This window comes from Labeo rohita, chromosome 6 (assembly GCF_022985175.1).
Source record: "Labeo rohita strain BAU-BD-2019 chromosome 6, IGBB_LRoh.1.0, whole genome shotgun sequence".
Taxonomy (NCBI): domain Eukaryota; kingdom Metazoa; phylum Chordata; class Actinopteri; order Cypriniformes; family Cyprinidae; genus Labeo; species Labeo rohita.
In genome coordinates, this window is record NC_066874.1 from 19442345 (window position 1) to 19470279 (window position 27935).

Genomic DNA, 27935 nt, shown 5'->3' on the forward strand with positions numbered 1-27935 from the left:
TTAGAAAAGACCAGCTGAGTGAAAGAGAAAGTGAACAAAAGTGCTAATGTTAACAAATAGTCATGTCTATAAAGAGTAGTCATTATTATGCTTTAATAATAAAAAAAAAAAAAAAACGATCCTGATTCTGACCATCTCTATATGGAAATACCATTACATGGAAGTATCATTTCTCTCTAAACATCTAATCTTTTAACAAAGGTATCTTCTGCTTCTGTAAAACTTTTTAACTGAATCACAAAGTGGTTCAAGCACTTAGAGAACAGAAAAGTAATGCTGAAGGACACTTACCGGGCTACGTCTCTGTGACCAGCAAAAAGGAAGAGAGAAGAGACACCTGGTCAGAAAGTGATAAATCAGTAATACAGACTTCGATCAAAAGCAACCTCTGTTCCTAAATGTTTACCTTTGTGATGTGCTTTAATAATGATTTTTTACATTTTGAGACCCAGGGAAGGCATAGACAAACTTAACAAGTCAAGATTCAATAATAAATTCAATCTGTTCATCACAAAAACTAACATACAGCTTGAGAAAATATGAAACACAAGTCATATTGAGCGCTTTTACAATACTTGTGTCCTTTTTTGAAGCTTAAAAGCTACAATTAAAAATTCAGCTTTTCACATACAGTTGATGTCAAAAGTTTACATCCCCCTTTCAGAATCTGCAAAGTGTTAATTATTTTATCAAAATAAGAGGGATGATACAAAATGCATATTATTGTTGGATAAGATATTTCACATAAAAGATGTTTACATATAATCCACAAGAGAAAATAATAGTTGAATTTAAAAATAAAAATAAATTTTAAAAAGTTTACATTCACTTGATTCTTAATACTGTGTTGTTACCTGAATGATCCACAGCTGTGTTTTTTTTGTTTAGTGATAGTTGTTCATGAGTCCCTTGTTTGTCCTGAACAGTTAACTGCCTGCTGTTCTTCAGAAAAATCCTTCAGGTATCACAAATTCTTCAGTTTTCCAGCATTTTTTGTGTATCTGAACCCTTTCCACTGATGCTCCAGAAGGAAACGCAATGCATTAAGAGCAGGGGGTGAAAACTTTTGAACTTTGAGGGGTTTTTTTTCTTATTTTGCCTAAATATCATATTTTTTCATGTAGTGCTGCTCTTCAGAGGCTGCAGAAGATACTTACATGTTTCCCAGAAGACAAAATAAATTAAATTTACCCTGATCTTCAAATTCAAAAGTTTTCACCCCTCAGCTTTTAATGCATCGTGTTTCTTTTTGAAGCATCAGTGAGTGCTATTACCTTCTGTAATAGTTGCATACGAGTCCCTCAGTTGTCCTCAGTGTGAAAAGATTGATCTCAAAATCATACAGTCATTGTTGGAAAGGGTTCAAATACACAAAAATGCTGAAAAACCAAAGACTTGAAGAATTTTTTTGAAGAACAGCAGGCAGTTTAACTGTTCAAGACAAACAAGAGACTCATGAACAACTATCACTAAACAACCAAACCAAAAAACACAGCTGTGGATCATTTAGGTAACAACACAGTATTAAGAATCAAATGTATGTACACTTTTGAACAGGGTTATTTTTATAAATTCAACTATTATTTTCTCTTGTAGACTATATGTGAACATCTTTCATGTAAATATCTCATTCAGGTCAGTATTAAATAAACAACATGCATTTTGTATGATCCCTCTTATTTTGGTAAAATTATTAACATTTAGCAGATTCTGAACGGGGGATGTAAACTTTTGACCTCAACTGTAACTGTGAGGGTAATACATGCACATCACAATAAAGATCTCATCTTATTTTAGTGCTGTTATAAATAATTTGGAAATACTCTGCCTCAAAAGGCACTTTTCCAGATTTCAGCAATTCTTGAAAATGGTATTTATGCATATATTGCCAACGCTGCACCTGTGCAGTGCTCCTTGTCTCAGCACTGTTTAGTCTTTAGAGGATCTAAAAGCATAGAAAGTACGTACTGCTCATAAGTCACTACAAAGAGATTGCAAAGATACATCATGATACTCCTGGACCAAATTCAGAGTTAGAATGGAAATGAAAAGACAAGAAAGTTCATTTTCTATTGACATATATTCCTGCTCACTTCAATTTAACCTCGTTTTTATTTTGCCCCCCCATTCCTCCCTTCATAGCTGGATTAAGTCCAGGACGAGGGCTCTGAGTTCAGTCTGGCTCATGAGTTCTGAGTGATTAGGGTGATGTACCAGTGGCAAAGTCTAATCCTATAGACCGTAAGCAATGGTCACTGCCAATCAGAGCCAAGAGTAGACAAGCAGAAAGACTGGCATGCAACCAAACACTTTAATGTAAGAGTTGGGCTGATGACTAAGGCTGCCCACTCATTCAAATAATAAACAGTTCAAAAATGTTAAAGTGAAACATGCATAAACACGAACATCATCAAAATTCGTCATTCGCCTAAAACAACTAATGTCCAAGCACAGGATCGAAGCACACATTTATTGTAATCTGGATTTCATAATCAGATTCCAGAACTAAAGTACTTCGATTATATTACATTTTAAAATACTCATAATCAGATTACAGCTACTTTATTATTGATTACATGATTATATGTAATTCACACCATGGCAGTAAATTATTCATCATTTATTATAACTAATTCTTTTTCTAATGCTTTTTTAAAATATGTTCAGAAAGTCTTCTTAATAGTAACAGTCTTAGTAACTGTTTTTTTAATTAATTACTGACTTTAGATCAGTTCTTAATGGCTTATTAAACACATGAGAATGCAACCTTCACCATGCCGAATGGGAAACGTGAGAAGATGTCACTCCAAAAGAGCAGGACAAAGTATAAAGAGCTTACCGGACTATTCCTCTATATCAGGCAGCAGATAGAAACAGACAGACAGGTAGGTAGAGAGACAGAAGAAGAGGGAGCATGATCTACATTAGTATAGTGCTGGTGAGCATGCACAACACTTTACAGTGAATTTGAGAGGAATGACATGGCAGAAATATCTACAAACACAGATCATAGTGTGATGCAACACTGTGCAAAAGCATTTTGTCAATGTTTCGGTGTCAGCCACAGATACCGCCTCCAGCACATAAATAAAATATATTATCACAGCTAATAAGGAGATCAGTGAAATATGGCAACAAATCAAGATGTGAGTGTGTGACCTGATTGAATGTCTTTGTTTGTAATTTGAGTGAAAGCTACAAAACAAAAATCAACCACATGCTCATTTAACCCATTAAAGGAATAGTTAACTCAAAAATATATTAATTACTCACGTGATTCAAACCCAACATTTTCATCTTTCTATTAAGTATAATGATATACACTAAAAATGTCAGGGTGGGTAAGAATTTATTAATGTTTTTAATGTTTAATTTATTAACGTCTCATATGCTCACTAAGACATTTATTTGATCCAAAATTCAGTAATATTATATACATCAATATAAAAATACAGTAATATTGTGAAATATTGTTACAAAGTAAAATAACAATTTTCTATTTCAATATATATTAAACTGTAATTTATTCCAGTGATGGCAAAGCTGAATTTTCAGCAGCCATCTTCAATGGCACGTGATCCTTAATAAATATGCTGATTTTGTGCTCAAGATATATTTCATATTACTATCAATGCTAAAAAACAGTTTTGCTGATTAATATTTTCGAGGAAGCTGAGATACATTTTTCTGAATTCTCTGATGAATAGAAAGTTGAACAGAACAGTATTTGTTTGAAATAGAAATATTTTCTAACATTATAAATGTCTTTACTGTATATTCTGATCAATTTACTGAATTATTGTTGAGTAAAAGTATTTTTTTCAATCAGTCAATAAATAAATAAAATACCCCAAACTGGAAAAATGAAAAGAACAGCATCTATTTAAAATAGAAATAATTTCTAACATTATAAATGTCTTTACTGTATCTTTCGATCAATTTACTGCATTCTTGTTGAGGAAAAGTCTTTTTTTTTTTTTTTTACAAAATAAAATAAAATAACCCAAACTGGAAAATTGAAAAGAACAGCATTTATTTGAAACAGAAATATTTTCTAAAACGATAAATGTCTCTACTCTTCTAAACAATTTACAGCATGCTTGTTGAGTCAAAGCATTATTTTTTTCATAAATAAAATAAAATAAAATAACCCAAACTGGAAAAAAAAAGAACAGCATTTATTTAAAATAGAAATATTTTTTAACATTATAAATGTTATCAATTCACTGCACTCTTGTTGAGTAAAAGTATTTATTTTTCTAAAATTAAAAAAAAATAAAAAATACATTTTCTGTTTCACAGAACAACAATAAATGTGGACAGGCACAATGGCATAATGGTGGACCATATTTGAACTGAATGACATTTGAAAGCAAAGGGAGAAATTTTTTAGCATTTTTAATTTTAGTGTTTTCCCCTCATATAAAATGAATGCACAGCTTCAGAAAATGTATAATGTAGCAGACAAGCCTTAAGTTTGTCTGTAAGGACATTCTAAAATATTTATTCCCATGGATTTAATAAAAAGGGGTTTGGAACAAGATTAGGGAGAGCAACTGACAAATTTTCGTTAGTTCACGTGAACTTTCTTTTAAAACATCCCTCCAGCTTGCTACATGTCTACATTCTGTCACACAGCTTGGAAATAAGACTGTCGAATGATCAAACAAGCTCTGAGCACACAGAGTTTCCCATGTGTAGCATTATTAACTCTTGCTGGATGACTGCCCATATACAAGAGGCTTAATAAAGAAGCAAACCTTATCAATAAAACATGAATACCAGCTGGAACCCAGCACCTGGCCGAGAGGTGTGCTGGCTATATAAAGAACCCCCATGCCTTTGTGCTCTGTTTTCCCTCGACTATCACTCCGCTGTTATATTTATCTCTCCCTGCCTTCTGGATGGCTGGCTGGATGCAATATCTCCTCTCTGACTACACAGGTGAAGTACAGTAGAGAATACAACAAGCTGAATGAATTATCACTCAACTCTGATACAATGAGAGAGCACGATCTCTATTGTAGAGTTTCTGTTGTTCAACCTTTGCTCACACTTTCTTCTGATGAGTATTCATGGCTAATCCATCACCATGGTTACACACATACGCACAGGTTGCCATGGCACAGGACGGGCATGTGACTGATGTTTAATTCATGAGTAAGGAATGCCAGGCGTTCCAATATACTGGACACAGTGGATTTCAGTCGCTGAGGTCATAATAAGACTGTTTAAAGGAGAAGTTCACTTCCAGAACAAAAATGTACAGATTATTTACTCACCCCCTTGTTATCCAAGATGTTTATGTCTTTCTTTCTTCAGCCGTAAAGAAACTGGGTTTTTTGAGGAAAACTCTTCAGGATATTTCTCTATATAGTGGACTTCTATGGTGCCCTCGAGTTTATACTTCCAAAATGCAGGTTAAATACAGCTTTAAAGGGCTCTAAACGATCCCAGGGTATGTCGAAAACCTCCCATCTCATTTTCTCCTCCAACTCCAAAATTGTCCTAAATCGCTGCAGAAGTACTGACCCAGTGTTTACAAAGTGAACGTGCAAAGAAGATAAAACGCCCTTTACAAAAAATGTAAAACACTGATGAAGGATGATTTTGAAGTTGGGGGAGAAAATGAGATGGGAGGTTTTCGACATACCCTAACTGTCATGAGCATTTGAGTTTAAAAAGTATATAAACTACATTTTTCTGGAAAATAACAGATCGTTTTGCTAGATAAGACCCTTCTTCCTTGGCTGGGATCATTTAGAGCCCACTGAAGCTGCATTTAAACTGCATTTTAGAGATCATTCCTGAAATGTTTTCCTCAAAAAACATAATTTCTTTATGACTGAAGAAAGAAAGACATGAACATCTTGGATGACAAGGGGGCGAGTACAAGTCATTGGGATGAATTCCCTACAACCATTAGTTACACAAATTTTATGCAATTGTTATGAAAAATATGCATAAAAATGTATTTTTCAATTTATTTACCTTCACCGAATATGCAGTACTGTTAAAAATGTTTGGGGTCCCTTTTTTTTAATGAAAATCAATGCAATGATGCATTAAATTGATCAAAATAGAATATTTATATTTCATATACTGTAAATGCAATTCTTTCTGAATTTTACAATCAAGAATCCTGAAAAAAATTTATTGTTTCACAAAAATATTAAGTAGCACAAACATTTGAAATTGCTAAAGGGATAGTTCACCCCAAAATGAAAATCACCCCATGATTTTTTCACCCTTAAGCCATCCTAGGTGTATATGACTTTATTGTTTCAAACAAATATAATTGAAGTTATAATAAAAATGTCCCGGCTCTTCCCAGCTTTATAATGGAAGTGAATGGGTGTTGTGATTTTGAAGCCCAAAACAGTACACCATCCATCATAAAAAGTACTCCACATGGCTCCAAGGCATTAATAAAGGCCTTTTGAAGTGAATCAATGCCTTTGTGTAGGAAAAATATCCATATTTAAAACTCTATAAACTGTAATCCAAAACTGTATATAAACTGTCGTATGTGCATTCACGTAGGCGTAGCGTAAGGAAAACCAGTTTCCTCTTGACTTATATCAAAACCCTCCAACATTTTTCTTTAGAAATCCTCATTTAGTACTTCTAATTAGTGACCCATGATTGTTTTACACTCTTCTCTGTGCTTTCCCGTTTATCACTTCATCACACTATAACTCTGATTGCATTCATCTGAAAGAAGAAAGTCATGTACACCTAGGATGGCTTGAGGGTGAGTTAATCATGAGGTAATTTTCATTTTTGGGTGAACTATCCCTTTAACAACCCCAAACTTTATGCTTATCATATATCTACTGGATGGAAACAAAATTATCTTTGTGGTGCTTTTAAAGCTTGCTTGAGCATCCTGTTCACCTCCATTAGCGACTTCCTTCCGCTCAAAGATATAGTCCCTGACATAACATAACACTGTTATATAAAAAAATAAATGAAGTATAGCTGCAAGCAGCGATTACCGGAGCTCAAGCCCTTTAAGGCATTTAAGAACATATGAAAAAGACCTTACATATTTTTATCAAGCCTATAACGAACTTAATCTAGGTAATTTGCCATAGAAATATGATGTTTTTTAACGTTATGACTGTTATAGTGCCAGCTGTGGTCCGATCTTCTTAAAATTTTGCATGCTTGTTTAGAATCACCTGTCGCAAAAATGCTGTTTGTCCCGCGTGAGCCAAGGATTCCAACGACATTAGACACTTGAGCCTGCGACAAACCGTTTGGGAGTTATGAGCGTTTTTGTACATTTGATCACTGTAGTGCCCCCGTCACACCGATTGGGGCAAGCCTTGGTGACATTGTAGACAGTGTGAGTACTACCATCCCTCCAAGTTTCAAGTCTCTACGACTGACGTTTTGGTCTGCCCGATCGGTTTTACATGGAGATTGATGATCCTTGGCCATTCTAAAAATTACAATAGGGTTTCAGCGCTACACACTTGGACCCCTAATGAAAAAATATAAAGAATAATAATCCTCTATGGAAGTATAAGATCAAAACTGTTACTTTACCATGGATTTAAGAAGAGAGGACTGGAACTATTTTGTACTACACATTCCACAACATGCACAATGTAATAAGTAAGCGATCAGTTTATAAAACTAGGTACAGCTAAATAAACAGCAGTGCTTCAGGGATGAAAGTGCTCAAAGTTCAACGTGGTTTAGCATTCACTGAGCATACTGAGAGAGAGCAATTCATAAACGTGCAGCTTCAAATTTAACTTTGGGAATAAGAGCTAATGAAAACCCCAGAAAAGATAATTACTTTGTGACAGCCAAAGACCAATCTGAGTGCCAATTAATTTTAGGAACAAGGCAGAACAAGAAACACCCCAGTAGGTGGTCCTGAGTTGTAGATCAGAGTAAGATTGATTGAAAGCACACTGACGGAATTACACGTATCTGCACACGTGAATAATTTAGTGTGCGAGTTTATCATGTGACACACTCTGGATGCCTGGGCTCTGTCAGCAGGCCTTGCATTGGAGTCGTTGTGCCCAGTTTCCAAGCTGAATTATTGAGAGAGAACAGAGTGACACTCCAGTGCGAGACTCCACCTGAAACTCCTACTCACTCTGACTCCAGATAACAACAGTGAGTCAGATAAGACTCATCTACACCATATCTCATCTAAATGACCTCCGTCAGATGACTTCATCAGCAAAAAGTTTTTAAAAGTCAGTACTTCAGTTTGGACAGATAAACTTTCTGGAATCTTCTTTAACTGCACATCATATGATGTGCAGTTCTCAGGATATTCTCTCTTGTGAGTTATCGAATATTAAAGTTACACAGTAAAATATGATGGATGCTTAGGAAAATTTTATCAGCAAAAGGCTGTTTTCTATCTGTATGGTATTCTAATCAGGACTATAACATTTTTGGTAAAATTTCAGTTTTTCTGATTTTTTTCAGAATTTCCTGACCAAAAAAAAAATGAATAGGAATTTCAAAACAACAGCATTTATTTTGAAATAGAAATCCTTTGTAATATTGTAAATGTCTTTTCTGCCACTTTTGGCCAAATGTAATGCTTCCTTGCTGAATAAAAGAAAATATCACTAATTTTAAATATTGTTTTGTTAAAGGAGTCTGTTTTGAGCCAGTGGAGAATAATTAGACACGTGCTGCCCACATAGACAAATTCATCTCCTAAATGCTGTATATATGGGGCGCACAAACAAGGGAGATTCTAAAAATTAATATGAAGCTCATTAAAATGGCTTTTAATAACAGGACGCAGGTACTGTATGTTGACTGCTGAAACTCAAAAATGTTTTAGTGAAATAGCAGGTAGGCGTTTTTGGACTATTAAAATGGCAGGCAGCTCTATCTGAATTGCTCATGCTGCTCTCTCTAGAAACAGCCTCCACAGTGTGATAGCCTCACGTTAACCACACATCTACAAGCAACACGCCGCAAAAGACAAGCCATATGTACTGTAAACCAAGTCTGGCTTGTGGCTTTTGTCATCATGTGACTTTAAAATTGAGTTGACAAGGTTAATAAAGAATCTTAAGCACTTCCTCTATTTCATGAGCTTCCTTATACAGCACAAATAAAATCTGCAACAGTGCAACAAGCTGTTTCCTCTCCATACTCACAGAAACATAAAGTGTCAGTAAATTGCCTCTCTAATATGCACTGAGAGTACAGTACATGCCTCCAGCACGTAATATATAAGGCAGCAAAAAATACTGTCTTAAATATGTACTGTCTTATAAATACTGAATACTATCAACTTAAAATACACAAGCATCATTTTGCCATGGTACTTTCACAATATATTTTTGTACAAAAAATAAAAACAATAACATATATAACATAGTAGAGGCTACTGTGTCATGTGATATTAAACTAAGAAAAATGGCAGGAAACAACATCTTAAAGGGATAGTTCACCTAAAAATGAAAATAATTACTCACCCTCATGTCGTTTCAAACCTGTAAGACCTTTGTTCATCTTTAAGATTTTGATATTTTTAATGAAATTTCAGAGCTTTCTGACCCTGAATAAACAGCAATGCAACTATGATGCTCAAGGCCCAAAAAGGTAATAAGGATATAGTTAAAATAGTCCATGTGACATCAGTGGTTCAACCGTAATGTTATGAAGCTACAAAAATACTTTGCATGCACAAAGAAAACAAAAAATAACGACTTTATTCAACTATTTCTTCTCTTTCATGTCAGTCTCCATTGCGCGTTTAATTAAGGTTGAATCACCGATCTCACATGGACTATTTTAATGATGTCCTGACTACCTTTCTGGGCCTTGAACGTGTCAGTTGCTTTGCTGTTTTTGCAAGGCCCAAAAGCTCTCGGATTTCAAATATATCTTAATTTGTGTTCTGTAGATAAACAAAGGTCTTATGGGTTTGGAACGACATGAGGGTGAGTAATTAATGACAGACATAGGTGTAAATCACCGGGTATCTGAGGGTTGTCCCCCCTAAAAACATAACTACAAGCGACTTTGTGTATTGTAAATAATATAATGGAAATATACTTAAAATACGTGTGTAAGTAGTAAAACAACATAAAGGTAAAAAAGCATTTTAAGTTCAGAAATTTTTTGAATCCCCCCTCCCTTGCCTCAGTGGTTTGGTCCACTGCCTGCTTTCTCCCTTTACCGATGTCTTCCGGTGGGAGACAGCAAAGTTCTTCAGTAGGTATGTGTAAGTAACTTAGGCTGTCAAGGCTATTTTATTCACTTTAAACACTTGTGAAGTGATTATTTCTCTTTAATACAGATGATTCTGGATCATTAATAAATTAGTCTTGACAAAAAATGATGATCTCCAATGTATTTAATGAGCGATTATAAGGTTACCAAGCTTAGCTTATTTAATACCGTAGCTTGTCACCCACTACAACTAATACCGCGATAAGCCTATGAACTAATATTAGGCTAATATTGTAGACCTAACGATGAGTTGGGTTTTGCTCAGTATGATGTTAAGTGGCAGATCAGTGGGCTTGCTATGGATTAATATCTAAAGAAGAGATGTCCTCAATCCCAGACGAAACCTAAAACACTATGTGGAGGACGCAAAATAATCCAATAATTATAATATGACCGTGTGGTAAACCAATGAACCAAACTCATATTTAAGCACGGTCTCCATGCTATGTACACATGTTGTGTAGACATATCTATCCTTACAAGTACAATTTTGGCTGTATTATTTGTGTCCCCTTCAAAAATTGCCCTTGATGACAGAATTTTAATTTTTGGGTAGACTATCCCTTTAAAGTTTGAAATGAATGGGTAACATTGGCTGGACTCACCAGAGGCGAGGGAGACAGAGCTATGTTGCCTATGGAGGCTTTTAATTCATCTACCGAGGGAGCTGCAATGTTAGTGTCTGCTGGCAGCGGTCTGATTTTGATCTTAAACTTTTTGCGATGGTCCTCCTCTTCTTCAGACTCACTGGAGGAGAAAAAGTGAGACTTTTCTTTGGGGGCTGGTGGAGAGCTGTTAAGGGGCCTGTTGTACATTGCCATTATCACAGCACTGACTGAATGTAACGGAACTTGGTTAGAAAAGCTGCATTAGATGAAAAAGTGCACTAAACAGATTGTATCTATACCTCACAGCTTTGTTTTTTTATTCACAATAAAAAAAAAATTAAAAATGAAATAATACAATTTTCATTGTTTACTGATAAAAATCAATTATTCAAAAATGTAATCACAGTAATTTATGGCAAAATTAAAGGATATCTCCCTCATCCTCATCTGGCCTGATGCTATATCCTTCGTCATCTACCTCAGGCGAGTTCTGCAAAAGAAAAGAACTAAAGTCAGTCTTTATTACAAATGCAGTGGATGGTCTTTTTTGATATTTAAAATTAAATTGCCACTACTGTAGTAGGCTTGAGCTGTCATGCTTTGCTCAGTATCATCAGGCTATTAAAAATGATGTACTTACATATCTGTCCCAATCAATCTCCCCGTAGAAGCCATTTGGAGCGCCGTTGGTCTTTTTCTGTGGCTGAGCAAATCAAAACACAACTTTAGTAACATCACTCAGATTCACTGATTTCTAAATTAGATGAGTTTGGCCTATTTAGGGGTGCAGCTGGGGGAATCTACAGGTGCTTAGTGAGTATTGAATTCTAGCGTTAGGCTTCAAGCTATATAACTATGCCGTCTCTATGTTCAGTACCAATTCAGTCTCTTGGGGCTCCTGTGCCATGGATATCCATCATACAGAAAATAAAGACCATGTCAGATTATTTATATTTCCAATAACGCTTCACATAAAAGAAGCTTGCTTACATTTACACTTATTACACAGCCCTGCATATTTCATTTTTTTTTACTGATTTGCAAAACAAGCTTAACATTACGTAATTTAATGATGCTGAGTTCAAAAATATCAATGCAAAACTTTCCATCATGCACAGCTTTTCACAAAATATTGCTTTTTTTTAATGTATGTTAATTTTATATATGTATATATGCTTTAATGCACTTTGAAAAAAATATGAAAAAATATGGTCAAATCCATACAAGTTTATAAATAAATCTGTAAATGCACATCATATTTTGTGTCAAAATGTGGCATGTTAGAGCAAAACAGGCACTATTTTTGGAACCTAGTCAGAAACAAGCTATTAGTCATTAGTCAGATACAAGTATTTGATTTTCTAAAGCAAATATGATGCAGGGTGGTGTTGTCAGATTGATAACTAGGCCTGTCAATCTATTAAAATACTGAATGACATTAACAGTTCTTGCATGAACATTTTTATATATCATTGTGGGTAAATATTTCGATTTGAAGATAATGAAATTTTACCAAAGAATGCAAATGACTCAACTTTTGTTAAATCTCATCTGGGCTTCTTACCCATACAATGTCTTTCTTCAACATTACAAATGATAAATGGGTGGTCTGCTAGGGTCTTTTTGTGTGTGTGTGTGTGTGTGTGTGTGCTGCAGCTCTAATTAGCTTCAATTTGCTCAGAACATTTCAATAAATCATTTCTCAGAAATCACAAAGAACTGAGTGAATTGAATACACATATTAACAATGTTAAACATTTGATTAACTGCGTATGTTAATCATCAACTTTGGCAGCCCTGATTTAAACAAACATCAATTCAAATTCCAAAATACGAATAATAGTAAATCTGGTTCTTGAAACGTTGCTGCAAGTTAAGAGGTACTTACTCCACCATCTCTGTCTGGTGACCCCCTAAAACAGAAAAAAACAAAGAGAGAGACAAAAAGAGAGACAGAGAGGTCTTTAATACCCACTTAACATGCAAGCCTCTCTTTTTTCTCAACTCAAGCACAGAAGCAATTAGCCAGGCCTCGCTCTGAGGCACAGAAGCACCTGTGTGTTGGGCCCTAGACACACACAAAAGAGGCATCGTTTATAGCACGCTAAAGCAGGAGACAGGGATTCATAGCGTGCAAGCAGCAAATGCTCCATTGTGTTAATGGGTTTGTGAGAGAACTCCATCAGCCTGCCTTAGGAAGCACTATTATTATAATAAGTTCATTAATCCTGTAATGCTTGGCATACGATATAATAGTAAAACATATCTAATGTGGAACGAAACAGTTTATTGAACCTTTAGATAAAATCTAAAGGAATTTTCAGCTTTTGTTGCGCCCCATATTTAATACATTAAAGGATTAGTTCACTTCCAGAATAAAAGTTCTGGAAGTGAACTGATCCTTTAAGCCTTTCCAGCTCATATAACATGATATAGGAGAATCTGGAGGTCATAACTGAGAAGAAAAAAAGCACTCAGAGGCCCACATTAAGCAAAATATGTAATTTAGTGCAGTTACTGATATTTATATCTCCAAAAAGTAAAATGTAATTCTTATAGCTAGTAATGTCAGTGAGATCGATATTAATACTACTTGCATAAATTGCACATAAATATCAGTTGTCACTTTATATTTCCTAATAATAGGTCTTAGTAAGATTTTAATATTTAAAAGCTCTGTATTTTATATTATTACAGAACAAATAATGCAATGATGATGACAGAGATGTACAAATAAATGTTTTTAAAAAGCCTGTTGTATCATATTTAAGTAGATTTTAACATGATTTAAAAAATGATGTATGGATAATCAAATAAGTGTTCATCTTTTAATATTACTAACAATATAAAAGTTATTCTTACATTTAGTTAGCAAAAAGATACATGTAGATGTCAGAAGGCATTAGATTGTATAAAAAAAAAGGATTTGATCATGTTGATTATTTAGAGGCCTTAGAAATGTATCAAATACAGGGCTGCCAGGTTTTCACAACAAAATCCACCCAATTGCTACTCAAAACTAGCCAAAAAGTAGTCCAATCACGTTTTAAGTGATTTAAGGGTTTAACTCCCTGTTAAAAATTGAGTGCAATTATTTTTTGGCAGGGTTCCCCTGATAAAATTAGCATTCCAGGGGCTAAACATTACGTTATTGGTGTCGCTTCAACCCACGGCAACAGTGTTCAAGTAGCCCAATTCCGCGGGAAAACCGCAGACTTGGCAACACTGATCAAATACTGTATGATGCATCAAGCTTTATAGGGGTAAAATTGTGGTAATATAAATTAGTAAAACTTACGTAGAGTCAGTGTCCTTTTCTTTCTTCCGTATCCCGAAGGCCTTCCTGGTGCGTTTTTTCAATCCTGTGGTGAGATATACAGTAGTTAGTTGTCTGATTTGATATGGCTCAAAAACACTGTCACGAAAACACACAGTTCAGCCTCAGAGACGCAGACACATGGCATCCGATAAATTTACAAATGTGCTGTAACTGTGGGTGTGTGTATCTGTGTGCCTGTGTGTGAATGTGGGTGGGTGGATGTTTGTAAAGAGAGAATGTTGAAAAGGCTCATGTCCAAAGTCTTATGACATTTCAGATCAAAGAATGAACTGAATCCATTATTGAATCACACCGACAACTGCTGATACAAAATTGATTTCAACATCACCAACATCAGAAACAGAAAGCATTTGCATTAAGCTAATTCGCCAAAAATAAATAAATAAAAATAATAAAACCACAATGACATAAGTTAAAGCAAGGTTATTTTTCTTAAATCAGGACCAATAACGGTTCCCATTATGACCCCTTAATATACTGATGGTGGTTTCAATTGGTGTTTTGTAGCCTAAACTTTAACCTAAATGTCTATACAGCAGCTGCCTTTCAAAAATATCACCAGACTGAATATGTATTCTCTGGAGTAAAATGAATCAATGTCCACATATACTTTAATCTAAACAGTCAAAACATGCTCCAACCCAATTTACAGTAAATACCCATATAGTTTTATGGAGACAACGAGGACATGATTGTGCAGCAGGGGCATGTCCGCCTCACAGCTATGGGGCCTGCAGGGCTCTGAGTCAGGCATCGATCTATTCAAGCCTCTGCAGCGACAGGGAGCTCCAACATGGCGGATGGCATTATTGATCTTTGCTAAATATTTCCTAACACATCCACAGGCTCAAGCGCTGCTGTCTGGCTGAGAGTGAGATGAGAGATAGAGTCTATTTCTCAGAGCCATCAGAGAAAATTCCCAGACACTGCATTTACGTGTCTACTTTTTCTTTGCCTTACGTGTTTCACTGTTCACTACACATTTCTTCTGGGCAAATGTTCCTTTTGTCCAATTAAAAAAAACAAGTCAGTAAATAACATAACTAGGGAGGAGCAACTAAAGAGAGTTTTTTATGAAGTGTGCTACAAAAAGACAAACACTGATGCGAATAGTAGCCGTTCTGCTTTGTGCACTAGTCATTAAGTAATGACTGAAAAGCTTCACAAGGTTGTGCATGTAATTGAATTAATAAATTACACTAAATATTAAATATCAAATCTCCGGAGGTAAATGTGTTGGAGTTTGATGTGAAAACAAAAGCTGACAGCTTCATTGACAGATCTGCTCTATACAGGGAATAAAACAGGTCAAGGCAGGACTTGAAAATGGACTTGATCCAGGGCGTTTAAACACCTGAATGAGTGCTTTTTAGTCATTTGGGCAAGGCTCCTTTTATAATTCGAATCACAACTGCTATCCATTATTACATTTATATCTTGTTTTTGTTATCTTGATTGGAAACTTCTTAAAGGGCACCTATTATGCAAAATCCACTTTTACATGGTGTTTGGACATAAATGTGTGTTGGCAGTGTGTAAAAAAGTTTTGTTTTATTTGTATGTATGGACTGCTTGGGTTGTTATCAACATCTGGTAAAATTTCATGTCAACAGCACCTTTAGAAATATATTTACCGGGAAAAATGGTGACGTGTTCAATACTTATTTTACTGCATATGATTTTGGCTGAAGGAGGCAACCAACAGAAATAGGTATAAAATAACAAAAATAAGAAACACTTACATCATATTTTTACAGATTACAACCAGTGTTAATTTTGACAGGCATTTTTGATTCAGTCTTAGTCTTTATCTTGAGACTAAAAAGCGTAATAGTCACATTTTAGCGATGAGTCTTTAGACTTGACTTAGTCGACGAAAAGTCATTGCATTTTTGCCAACATTTCGTCATTGCTTTTAGTCAAACTGCAGTTACCAACATTTATTTTGGTAGCTATTTTAGTCTTCAAACAAAAATAATCATTAATTCTTTAAACCAAATTAAAGCTTATGATAAATTAAAATCAAGGATTGAATTTGGGAAAACTTGAATAAATTATGACAATTTTCTTTTTTGAGTGAACTATCCCTTTAACAGTATGGAAAAAGGAGTACTTATTATTATACTTGAATGTTTATTTCAAGCTCTAACTAGTGAAGAGGAAGAGTAACAAAACAGTATGAACTTATTATAAAATAACAAAATTAGAAACATGAGACCAGATGTAACCTGCTGTGTCTTGTCTGTCCATGTGTTGTCAGGGTCTTTGCGAAGGGTTAATTCTGATATCAGGATTAGATTTTTTTTGCATTTAGTATTATGGCTGCATTAAGTGGATTATTACATAATCAGGATCTTCTGGTAAGAGTATGGTATGCGGGTCTTTATAATGCTACAGAAGCAATCCAGCAGTTTTGCCTTTCAGGGTAGATAGATTAATTATATGTTTATATAAGAGCTCTTGAAACAGGTTTAAAGCAATGAAGATTTTATATAATTAGTGGTTAGGTTGTTTACGCTATTTTAGGCCGAAAATAACTGTTTTGATATGAACAATATACTTAAGGGATGCAATTCAGTATACAAAGGTGCTAGTGCAAGGCTGTTCAGCCTGGATGCAAGATTTACAGACTCATAAAAGGGTCTTAATTTGATGAAAACAGATACCACCCTTACAAAAGTGAACTGGAGAGGTACCATAATACAATGGTGGCATCGAATGATAGCAACATGATACTTGTGAAATATGTCAGTCAATACTGCAAAACATGCTAGTTTTTGGTTTTCTGTTGTTAGTGCAAGTCAAAAAGAGTAGCTCTGCTACATCATCCTCACAAGTTCACATATATCAAGCTCTTTCAGACTTCAAATCTGAACCCTCACATGTCACATTTTCACCTAAATCCACATACTGGCAAACACAAAAGTATATCAGTACAGTTTTGGATGCATTTGTACAAGCTGCTAAAGCAGATTACAGTCTCTGCGAACACACAAACCCCAGCGTGGTCACACTTTCCATATAAGCTAACCCCCATGAGATGGCTTAAGTCCATTTTTTGACAAGAGGGATTTCTAAACACAGCACAACACTAATTAATGGCTATGAAAATAATAGCTTCCGTATGTAAGCATCATGACGGAAGTGGTAACGTGATTACCAGTAGCTAACTCATGGAGTGAAGGCCAGTGAAAATGACAGCGCTAACCATCCTGGGACACCACTTAAGCAAACAGGAAAAGAGAAGACGATATTTGTAAAATAAAGATAGATGGTTCCTAGGGCTTTAGAGACTACAGAGAAAAACAGTAGTGGTTAAAAGCAGCAAAGATTAATTGTCAGAGAAAATGTTGGCGAGACTGTAGGTGCCACAGAGCTGGCAATCATCTGTGACATCAGTCCAATTCATCATGTTTTAGAGAGATTAGTTCTCCTCTTTCTTCTGTTATGGCCAAGAAAGTTTTTCAAGAGTTTCCTGGAGTTTTTATCCAACAAACACTACTGTAAATAGAGACATGACAATTTCCATCACAAAGAACTTACGTCCATATTACCAAGTACAGATGTCAAGATAAAGACAAAAGCTGAATTTTCACCATTATTACTCCAGTCTTCAGTGTCACGTGATGCTTCAGAAATCATTCTAATATGTTGATTTGGTGCTCAAGAAACATTTCTTATTATTATCAATAGCTTAGCTTCCATTCAAAGTTGTGAATTTTAATTGGAATATCACACAAAATATTTGCAAATAAGCACCGTTTCCATCCGACAAGGCAAAAAGAACAAAACTGTCACTTCCTGATAAATTGGCACTAAATATCACTAAGAAATGTAGGAGAAGCTCCCGAATGTAATACATTTTCATGTATTTTACTTGTGCCTCACAGCGAGCAGACAAAACACAATAAATGCAGCCATTGCTTTTAGTGGTGGATGCCTGCTGTTTTTGAACACAGTCGTGTAAAACAGTTCTGGCAAGCAATTCTACAAAAATATTTTTACGACAGACTTTGCTCAGGCATTTAAGAATGATCATAACAACATTTCAGATACAGTGCAAAAAGATCGTGCACTGGTTAATCAGGTTATGCAAAGTCACATGACTTTTTGGTTGCACATGGAAGAATTTATTTGGAAAATGTATTTCCATCTCCTATTATTCGTATGAGCTTTTCACGGTCAAAAACCACCTCAAGCAAGCATAAAAACTGTTTTTGCAAATTAAGGGATTTTTTTCCCAAATTTGGCGTTTCCATCACTCCTTTCTGATGTGATACTTCACAATGTGCATAAAAATGGAGTGATGGAAACATAGCTAATGTTTTTGCTGCTTAATATTTTTGTGGAAACCATGATACACTACAATGAAGTTTATACACTACAAAAACTTTGGAGTGAGACAGAATATAAATATGAACACTTTTATTCAGCAAGAAAGCATTAATGTAATTGAAAGTTGCAGTAAAGACATTTTAAATGAATGCTGTTCTTTTGAACTTTATTTTTCATCAAAGAATCCTGAAAAAATGTACCATGGTTTTCACAAAAATATTAATATATATGTGACCACAAAACCAGTCATAAGATTATCTGAAATCTATCTTTGGTTGAGATACAACTTTTTGAAAATCTGGAATCTGAGGGTGCTAAAAAAAAATCGAAATATTGAGAAAACGCCCTTAAAGCTGTCTAAATAAAATTCTTAGCAATGCATATTATTAATCAAAATAATATGCGTAATTTGGCGTAAAAGAAAAATTGATCATTTTGACCCATATAATGTTTTTTTGGCTATTGCTGCAAATATACCTGTGCTGAGTGAACTCTGCAATCTGTGCCTCTGAAGAAAGGAACATCCTGTAAAGCAAAACCTTTGTGCGATAGTTTTATACAGACACACACAGACTTCAATAATGATGACAATCAGCAATCATCATACAACAATTAACAACTGATAACTGAATCAACAACAACAACAACAACATTAACTCAGCAAACAACTCAACAATGTACCAGCATAATTTTGTCAAGATTCAAAGCCAGCTGGGGGCTCACAAAGCAAATCAACAACACCGTTGAACTGCATCCTCTATATGAAAGAGGCAAATAGAGACAGATAAAAAGGAAGAAAAGCAATGAGTATTTAGCATACATTTGGATGAGGATGGTGGTAGGGTGTTCATCATGGCCATGATGCAATATCATATCATGGTGCATTAACAGTACAAAATAACATGGTATTACAATAGTACTAAGTGAGAGCACTTATTTATTAACAGATGTTCCATTAAGCTTCTCAATAACAGCTGAACTGAGATAAACAACTAGGTTTCTGCATGTACTATACAGCTGAAGTATTTGTCTACAGATTTGTATTAACACAATTTATCACACCAGAATAAAGAACTACAGATACAATGTAAAAAACTCATTTTAAGCACCAATATACAATATACTTCACATCCCACTCTAGAAATTTGCAGTCAACAAGTATAACTGTAATATTACGCGAATTAACAGAAAGGCAAGGGCCCTTATCATCTACTCTGTCATTTTACCTAAAATGTCCACTAGCTTTGAGCAGAAAATGTGAACCAAATAACCTATTCCCTTCACTGGGTCCAGGTGGCTTCACCGTACGCCATGTACTCAAAAGACCAACACACACGCTCACAAACTCTCATCCGCACAGAAGCAGATAAATGACTGCACATACTCAAAAGACACTCTCTGCTTGAAATCCCAACCCCCCCAGAGGAAAAACGTCCACCACAGGGGAAACTGGGTCAGGAAAAGAACGGCCTGTGCTCATCACTAAGACAAAGACAAAGTAAACGATGAGACAGAAGACTGTTTTGGAAAGCAGAGGCATTCTGGAAAACCCAGAAAGACAATGCTAAAGGCTCATGATTCAGTTTTGACAATGAGAAAATCACCCAAAATGAACATTTTGTCATCATTTATTTACCCTCATATCATTCAAATCTGAATGCCCTACTGTGGAAACAAAATAGAGATGTTTAGTAGAATGTTCACGCTGCTTTCTATTATAAACAGAAAATGATAAGACAAATAATACATCATAAAATTAACAGTCTTTTGATGTCATATGAAAGCTTTATGTGATGAACACACTGAAAATGTTCACTTTCACTGTACAGAAAAAAGCAAACTGGACATTCTACAATAAAGAACTCCTTTTGCATTTAACAGAATGAAATAAGTGACCCTGGACCACAAAACCAGTCATAAGTAGCACAGGTGTATTTGTAGCAATTGCCAACAATACATTGTATTGGTCAAAATGATCGATTTTTCTACGTAAAAATAACACCACCCAAAAATAAAATAAAATAAAATAAAATAAAATAAAATAAAAAGTTTTTCATATGGTGAATTATGCGCTACTACAATGTACACAAAGACTAGGAGATGACTACAAAATAATCTAAAACAGACCAAAAACCACCCTTGACCACAAAACCAGTCTTAAGTCGCTAGGGTATATTTGTAGCAATAGCCAAAAATACATTGTATGGGTCAAATTGATCAATTTTTCTTTTATGTCCAAAATTTGTTAAAATCATGTTCCATGAAGATATTTTGTAAATTTCCTACTGTAAATATATTGAAACTTAATTTTTAAATAGTAATATGCATTGATAAGAACTTCATTTAGACAAATTTAAAGGCGATTTTCCTCAATATTTACATTTTTTTGCCCCCTCAGATTCCAGATTTTCAAATAGCTGTATCTCAGCCAAATATTGTCCAATCCTAAAATGGCAAGCTTATTTATTAAATTTTTAGATAAAGTATAAATCTAAATCTTAAAAAATTGGCCCCTTAATGACTGGTTTTGTGGTCCAGGGTCACATTTTCTCATTTTTTTTTTTATTTCCAGGGTTCTCAGAAGCATAAGTCATCATATTTAGCTAAATTTTTATAGTGGTGAATGAACCTAATTTGGAAAACATAATTTTCTAAATAATATCATTTATAAAACAGAATTTTTACATTTTCATTTTCATATACATATATGTTTCTACGACTTCTCAAACGATGGAGAAAACTTGATCATGGCAGTCAGAAGAGAGAAAGATTTCAAATTTGTCATTAGAAACACAGCAGTAGTTTTCTAAAAAAAAGTCAATGCTAAGGTAGTATAACACAAAGTATAGTCTTATAAATGTACATTACATTTTTTGCTAGATCTACAATGAGAGCTCCATTTCAAAAACAAAGATTCACATATAATGTACTCACCCCCTTGTCATCCAAGATGTTCATGTCTTTCTTTCTTCAGCCGTAAAGAAATTATTTTTTTTGAGAAAAGACATTTCAGCATTTTTCTTCACATAATGGACTGCTATGGTGCCCTGATTTTGAACTTCCAAAATGCAGTTTAAATGCGGCTTCAAACGATCCCAAATGCGGTTGTAAACAATCCCAGCCGAGAAAGAAGGGTCTTATCTAGCATAACAATCGGGTATTTTCATAAAAATAATACAATTTATATACTTTTTAATGTCAAACGCTCGTCTTGTCTTACTCTGCCTGGACTGTTTTTTTCCGGTTTATGACAGTTGGGGTACGTCGAAAAACTCTCATCTCATGTTCTCCCTCAACTTCAAAATCATCCTATATTACTTATACCTTTTTGGTTTTTTTTACCTTTTTTGGTAAGGGTGGGTCGGTATTTCTGCAGCAATGTAGGATGATTTTGAAATGATTTTTGAAGTTGAGGGAGAAATACGATTGGAGTTTTTTGACCTACCCTAACTGCTTAGAGCCAGAATACACAGAGTTCAGGGAGAGGCAAGACGAGCGTTTGAGAATAAAAAGTACTCAAATTGTATTTTTTTAATGAAAATAACAGATCGTTTCATTAGATAAGACCCTTCTTCCTTGGTTTGGTCTACGACTGCATTTGGGATCGTTTGAAGCTGCATTTAAACTGCATTTTAAAAGTTCAAAATTGGGGCACCATATCAGTCCATTATATGGAGAAAAATGCTGAAATGTTTTCCTCAAAAAACAATTTCTTTACGACTGAAGAAAGAAAGACATGAACACCTTGGATGAGAAGGGGGTGAGTACATTATATGTGAATCTTTGTTTTGGAATTGGACTTCTTTAATAACTATGGAAATGCATTGGTTTCATACATTAAATGACAGTGTGAAATGCATGAATTTTAATGACATTTCCTATTACAGAACAGTAAAACCACTGATGTCATCAAAGGGTCAAGGACAGAAAGATTGCGAAATATCTTTCCCCTCATTAAAATGTCTACAGCAGTCTCCAAATGGTTGTATTATCACAGCACCTATCATAAACAAAAGCATTTCCATCATAAACTTAACTCTTAACCATCTGCGAATTCAGAGGAAATCCATTAAACAAGGCAGAGGCCAGTTCTTACTGGTATTCAGCAGGGGATAAAGAGGAAAAAACAAGAGATAAATCTGTGGGGTTGTTTAATTCTACTATATCACTACCAGAGGTAGCATGGCAGCTTGACTACAACATGGATTAATGCTTAACAATCAGTTCATCTGGAGAGAGTTGATAGAAGAGATCACAGACCACAAGCAATAATCTTAAACTCTCTCTTTAATGAGCCGCACAGCCACAATGACCCCACCGTGATCTTTTAAATCAGAGAGTGCTGATCTTAATCTTAGAATATTCATTAACACGTCTATAGACAGATGGCTAAATGTATAACTGGACCAGATCTTGAGGTTCATGAAAAAAATATAATACTGAACACACAAACAAAGTAGCAATTCCTCCTGAGAGAAATGCATTTGACTATTCTCTTCCCCCAAGTCTTACAGAAGCAAATTCTTTTATAATGTTTTAATGAATAAGTTAATTATTATTCTGTCTGCATTACTATTGAATCTCTAGAAAATGTTGCTCATCAAAGCACAATTCCACATCTTTTCATCTAAAGCAAAGACACCCTATAACACCTTTTGATTACTTCAACGACAGTACTCCTGAAAGCATAAAGTACACTACTAGAAAAAAAAAAAAAGTTAAACATTTTGTTGGCTGATTTTACTAATAGCTTGTAGCAACAGAGAAAACTATTACCCAACGGCTCTCGCTATTAAGCTGTTGAACATGGAGTAAAAAGGATTGCCAAGTCTGCCTCTAGACTCACTGCCATAAAATGCATTATGCATTTTTCCACTAGCAAACAAACATACATGATTGATAGGACTGTGTTCAGCTCTTTGTGAATGCAACTAAATGAACTGCTCATGAAAGGTTCATAAAGCTTTTATAACTTCTCCTAACAAAAACATTTATCAAAACAAGTTATAGTATCAGAAGCTATATTACTCTTTGGGATGACCATTATTTTCTCAAATGCTGCATTTGGGAAATTGTGTTAAAGGCTTTGTTATTTATAGTATATTTTTTATACTAACACCTATTCATTTAAAATGCGGATATTATTACAGTGTGTTACAAACTGCCATTCTGCCAGGGCTTTGTTTGGGGTTATTTTTTATTTATTTATTTTTTAGTGTTTTTTATAAAATGTCTTTTATGCTCATCAAGGCTACATTTATTTGATCAAAAATAAAGTAAAAACAGCAATATTGTGAACTATTATTATTATTATTACAATTTATAACTATTTTCATTTTTTGGTTCTATTTTATCTTAACTTTTTTTTCAATTTTAACTATTTATTTCAAATGATTAATAACTGATTACTATTTTAATATATCATAATGTGATTTAATTATGTGATGAGCTCTTTAATATTTTTATAGAATCAGTTTTTTTGTGATATATATTTTCAGGAATCGAATATTGAAAAACAATAGCAATTTTTTGAAACAATATTTTTATATACAATGTAAAAGTCTTTACTGTCACATCTGATTAATTCAACACATCTTTGCTGAATAACATACTGACTTATTTAAAAAAAAAAAAAGAACTGATTAATAAAAAATATTATTACATTGTATTATATTGTATTATATTATATTCTAGCAATAAAACCCAAGAAGACCTAAAACCCCCTTAGCTGTTATAAAGTCACTGTAAACCACGGCTTCATGGGGCTCACTGCTTTTATAAAACAGTTATTTTACGTTATTTTACATATATGTAGTAAGGATTCACAAAATAAAACAGCAAATAAAGTGTAATGATATTAATAAAAACATTATTCTTCCATCAAACAATGTAGTTCCTCAGAAGCATTCGTGGTTGCAACAAAGGTGGTAATTTACAACAGCTTCAAATGTGGCTCAGCCAATCAGAATCAAGGACCGGACCTATCCGTTTTATAACATATTATATTATACTGGAAAATCTTACCAGTTTTCTAAACAGTATTTATGTTTTGCCATTTATTAAGAAATTATATCTACAAGCGGGACAAATCATAATGTAACCAATTTTATGTAGTTACTGGTATTTTACAAGCCAAATATTTTCAGCTCTTTCTCCATGACTGAAATGAAGCGATTGCTTTTAAAAATTACTAAACATGCCAGTTCATCCAAACATGCCAATGATTCAGCAAAATGAATGTTACCTTCAGACAATGTCACTCATTGAACCCTGTATTTAATCTAAAACACAGTTTATGGCTAAAATAAACATAATTTTAAAATGACAACATCTTACCAAATAAAACGAAGCAGAAGTATAGGGCAAATGAGGCTGAGATTTCCCTGGAGAAGACCAAGGAAGCGCTTAACAGTGGAATGTAAATCTAACGCTATCTGAAGACCACTTCAGAAATCTACTTTGATTTGGTTGTTTTATGAAGAGGTTTACTGAGACGCTTTAATGATAATGTTTTTGCTGGGTTCCTTCACTTGCAGTCAAGCACACTGCCCAGTCACGCTGCACGGATGACTAACAAACACTTAAATCTGGCCAACTCATTTGGTAAAAAGGATGGTGGAGGCCGTTTTTCCATTGTTATGGAAATACATCATCAGTCACGCAGAATTATTGAGTGTTTACTAAACGAATGGTAAACACTCACTGCACCTGCACATGTAAAATAACCTGCTGTGAAGATTTGTTCCGACACTCTGGGGACAAAAAAGGATCATGACACCTCACTTGTATGTTTATCTTGTAATATAATGGATTAATAGCACTGCTAAAGCAGTGATTAGATAAATAATCACTCAATACTAAAAAAAGGTCTTGTGACATTAATTATACTCTTACAGAGAAAAATAGCTGTTAAATTTAATTCATGTTAACGGGGCCAATGTTTACGTAACACTCCACTAAGAAGCTTTCATGAGATCCTACAATAGGTGGTTGGTGGAAAAAATACAAACGTCTTAATATCTACCAAGTTATATGCATTAAAGTCACTGACGTATAACACCTGTCTGCCTTATTTCACATATTCCTGCACAGGATCCATAAAGGTCATGTTTACATTCCTTCTAGAAGAAAATGGCGCTTAATAAAAATGGATTTAAGAGCAACCATGAATTCATATTAGCCCTGTAAATAATATACAAAGGGCCCTATGAAATCCAGTTTATTTTTTTCACAAATTCCATTTTATTTTTTTCTGAATTCTTTATTTTTTCCCATTTCTTTCCATTTTAATTCTTCTAGACTGTGTTTTAATGCTTAAATTAAAAACATATTAATCGAATTAATTGTCTAATTAATTAAAATAGTGAAACATACACAATTTACAGCAAATTATTAAAAGATTAACAAAAATTAAAATTTGAGGCCCTATGAAATATGTTTTCTTTTCTCAAATTCAGTGTTTTCCAATAATTTTCTGGATTCCATTTAAAATTTTATTTCATTAAATTTTAATAACCAAAAGCATCTCCAATTAATTGATTTTATTAAAAAAGTAATAATTTATTATTATTTTATTCATTCTTTTTTTTTTTTTTCTCAGAAATACTGTGTTGTGTATTTACATTTCTCTGGTAAATATTCTTTATAAAATAATGATTTAATAATAATTTTATAGCAATAGCAGTACTATCATTACATTAAGTAATATATTTCTGTCACCGTTTTTTTCAAGTTAAGCCAAACTTTTATTTTGATGGGTTGCTTTAAAGACCTTTATAACAATAGCTTTCTCAAAAGAAACGGTAAAATGCTCTTTAAGTGTCTCTCAGAGCATTAGAGATTATTACTAGAGATCATGTTTATGGGTTCATGTGCTCAAATGTGCTCAAATATTGAGGCAGCATTCACACAGAGGCACATAGAACATGGAGGATTCATATTTAAACAGTCTTTTGCGGCAGTAGTCCATATCACGTTTTGATTTAAGTGTACTGACCTACTTTTGACACAACAATGCGACGCAACAGAATCAATTATCACAGCCAATCAAAAGCGTGTGTGAGTGGGCTCTCTCTGGAAGCACACTGCACTTGCAACGGAATAACAATACGTTTACAATCTAATTCATAAATATTAAATCTTTTTAACATTATTAAATGTACATACTGAGTGACTGATACCATCTGTGTTATGGAATACACTTGTGGGTTCGCATTGAGTTTGCAGTTTTAACATATATGCTTTAATTTATTTTCAAGATCTGAGGTATATCTGTTGCTGCTTTCAGTATGGCTATAAATGTCATGCAATACAAAATTCAAACTCAGACACTTTTAACACTGAATAAAGCACATAATTAGTACCTGAGATTATCACTGTCATAGTTTGTATGTTGTATGTTCCAGCCACGGCATTTCAGAAAAAAAAAAAACCATTTCTAAAAGAGAAATTTTGCATGTCGCCGTCGTGGCTGGTTAGGACAAAAACTCTGATAAACATGGAAAAGACACCTTTTATAGTGTGTCGCGGGGTCGCGTGTAGTTGTAACACGGTGTTATACAGTAAATTCCATTTTTATGATTGCATTCCACCATTTCATCTGCATTTTTTGTATCTTGGAAATCACAGAGCCCTACAAACAGCCATATTATGCTACTCTCTGTCAGAGGAACTGCAGTGGTTAGTTGTGCTACTGTGGCATAGTGACTTAAGCTCAGGGCTGGTAACTGGTAATTGGTAGGATCTATCCCAAAAAATAAGTGCAAAAACAAGCTGCAATGGCCACTACATGATCCCCAAATTCATAAGCACAGGTTGTCTCAGAATATTCCTTAAAAATGTAAACAATTCAGTGCATTTTAGCAACAATACTCCTAATACTCCTTATAAAGTGAAGTGCGACAAGAAATTGATAAAAAAAAAAAAAAAAAAATTAACACATTATTGCCAATTACCATTCAACTACTTAAATTACAAGTGGTACAAATGACACTGCAGTGCTCTGGAGCACTTATGTTAAATCACACCAGATCTGGTGGAGGTCTGGGCACTCAGTCTAAGACTAAAGAGGGGAAGTACAAATCTCGTGCCAGTGTATGTGACATGTGCCAAGTCCTTGAGCTGACTGCCAGTGAAACAACCAACCAAGTGGCTTTGTCCAAGTGTCTGAATGCAATGAATGCTGATGGCAATCAATCGTAAGATTGGCAAATAAACTGTAGCAGGTGATAACTCAGAAAACTAGTAAATAACAGTGTTAGAGAGCAACTATAAGTAGCAGTGCTACTAATTAAACTATTATTTAGTAGCATGAAACAAAGCTATGTCGCATTGTTTAACACTACACTGTTATTATTTCTGGGTAGTTGGGTTCATTTTGTTAGCATTTTGCAGTGTAGCTAACTGTGTAGCTTGACTAGCAA

At 34.3% G+C, this 27935-nt stretch overlaps 1 protein-coding gene across 10 annotated transcripts in view; it reads right to left on the reverse strand.

Moving 5' to 3' along the window:
* sgip1a (SH3GL interacting endocytic adaptor 1a) overlaps positions 1 to 27935 on the reverse strand; it is a 98189-nt gene that overhangs the window by 27604 nt on the left and 42650 nt on the right. For all 10 annotated transcript variants that reach the window (XM_051111754.1, XM_051111761.1, XM_051111755.1 and 7 more), the window contains 6 exons: positions 14137 to 14200; positions 12727 to 12751; positions 11479 to 11541; positions 11271 to 11328; positions 10836 to 11014; positions 292 to 303 (listed from right to left, as the gene is read on the reverse strand). In XM_051111754.1, the coding sequence (XP_050967711.1) occupies positions 292 to 303; positions 10836 to 11014; positions 11271 to 11328; positions 11479 to 11541; positions 12727 to 12751; positions 14137 to 14200 (401 nt within the window). The remainder of the gene's footprint in view (positions 1 to 291; positions 304 to 10835; positions 11015 to 11270; positions 11329 to 11478; positions 11542 to 12726; positions 12752 to 14136; positions 14201 to 27935) is intronic.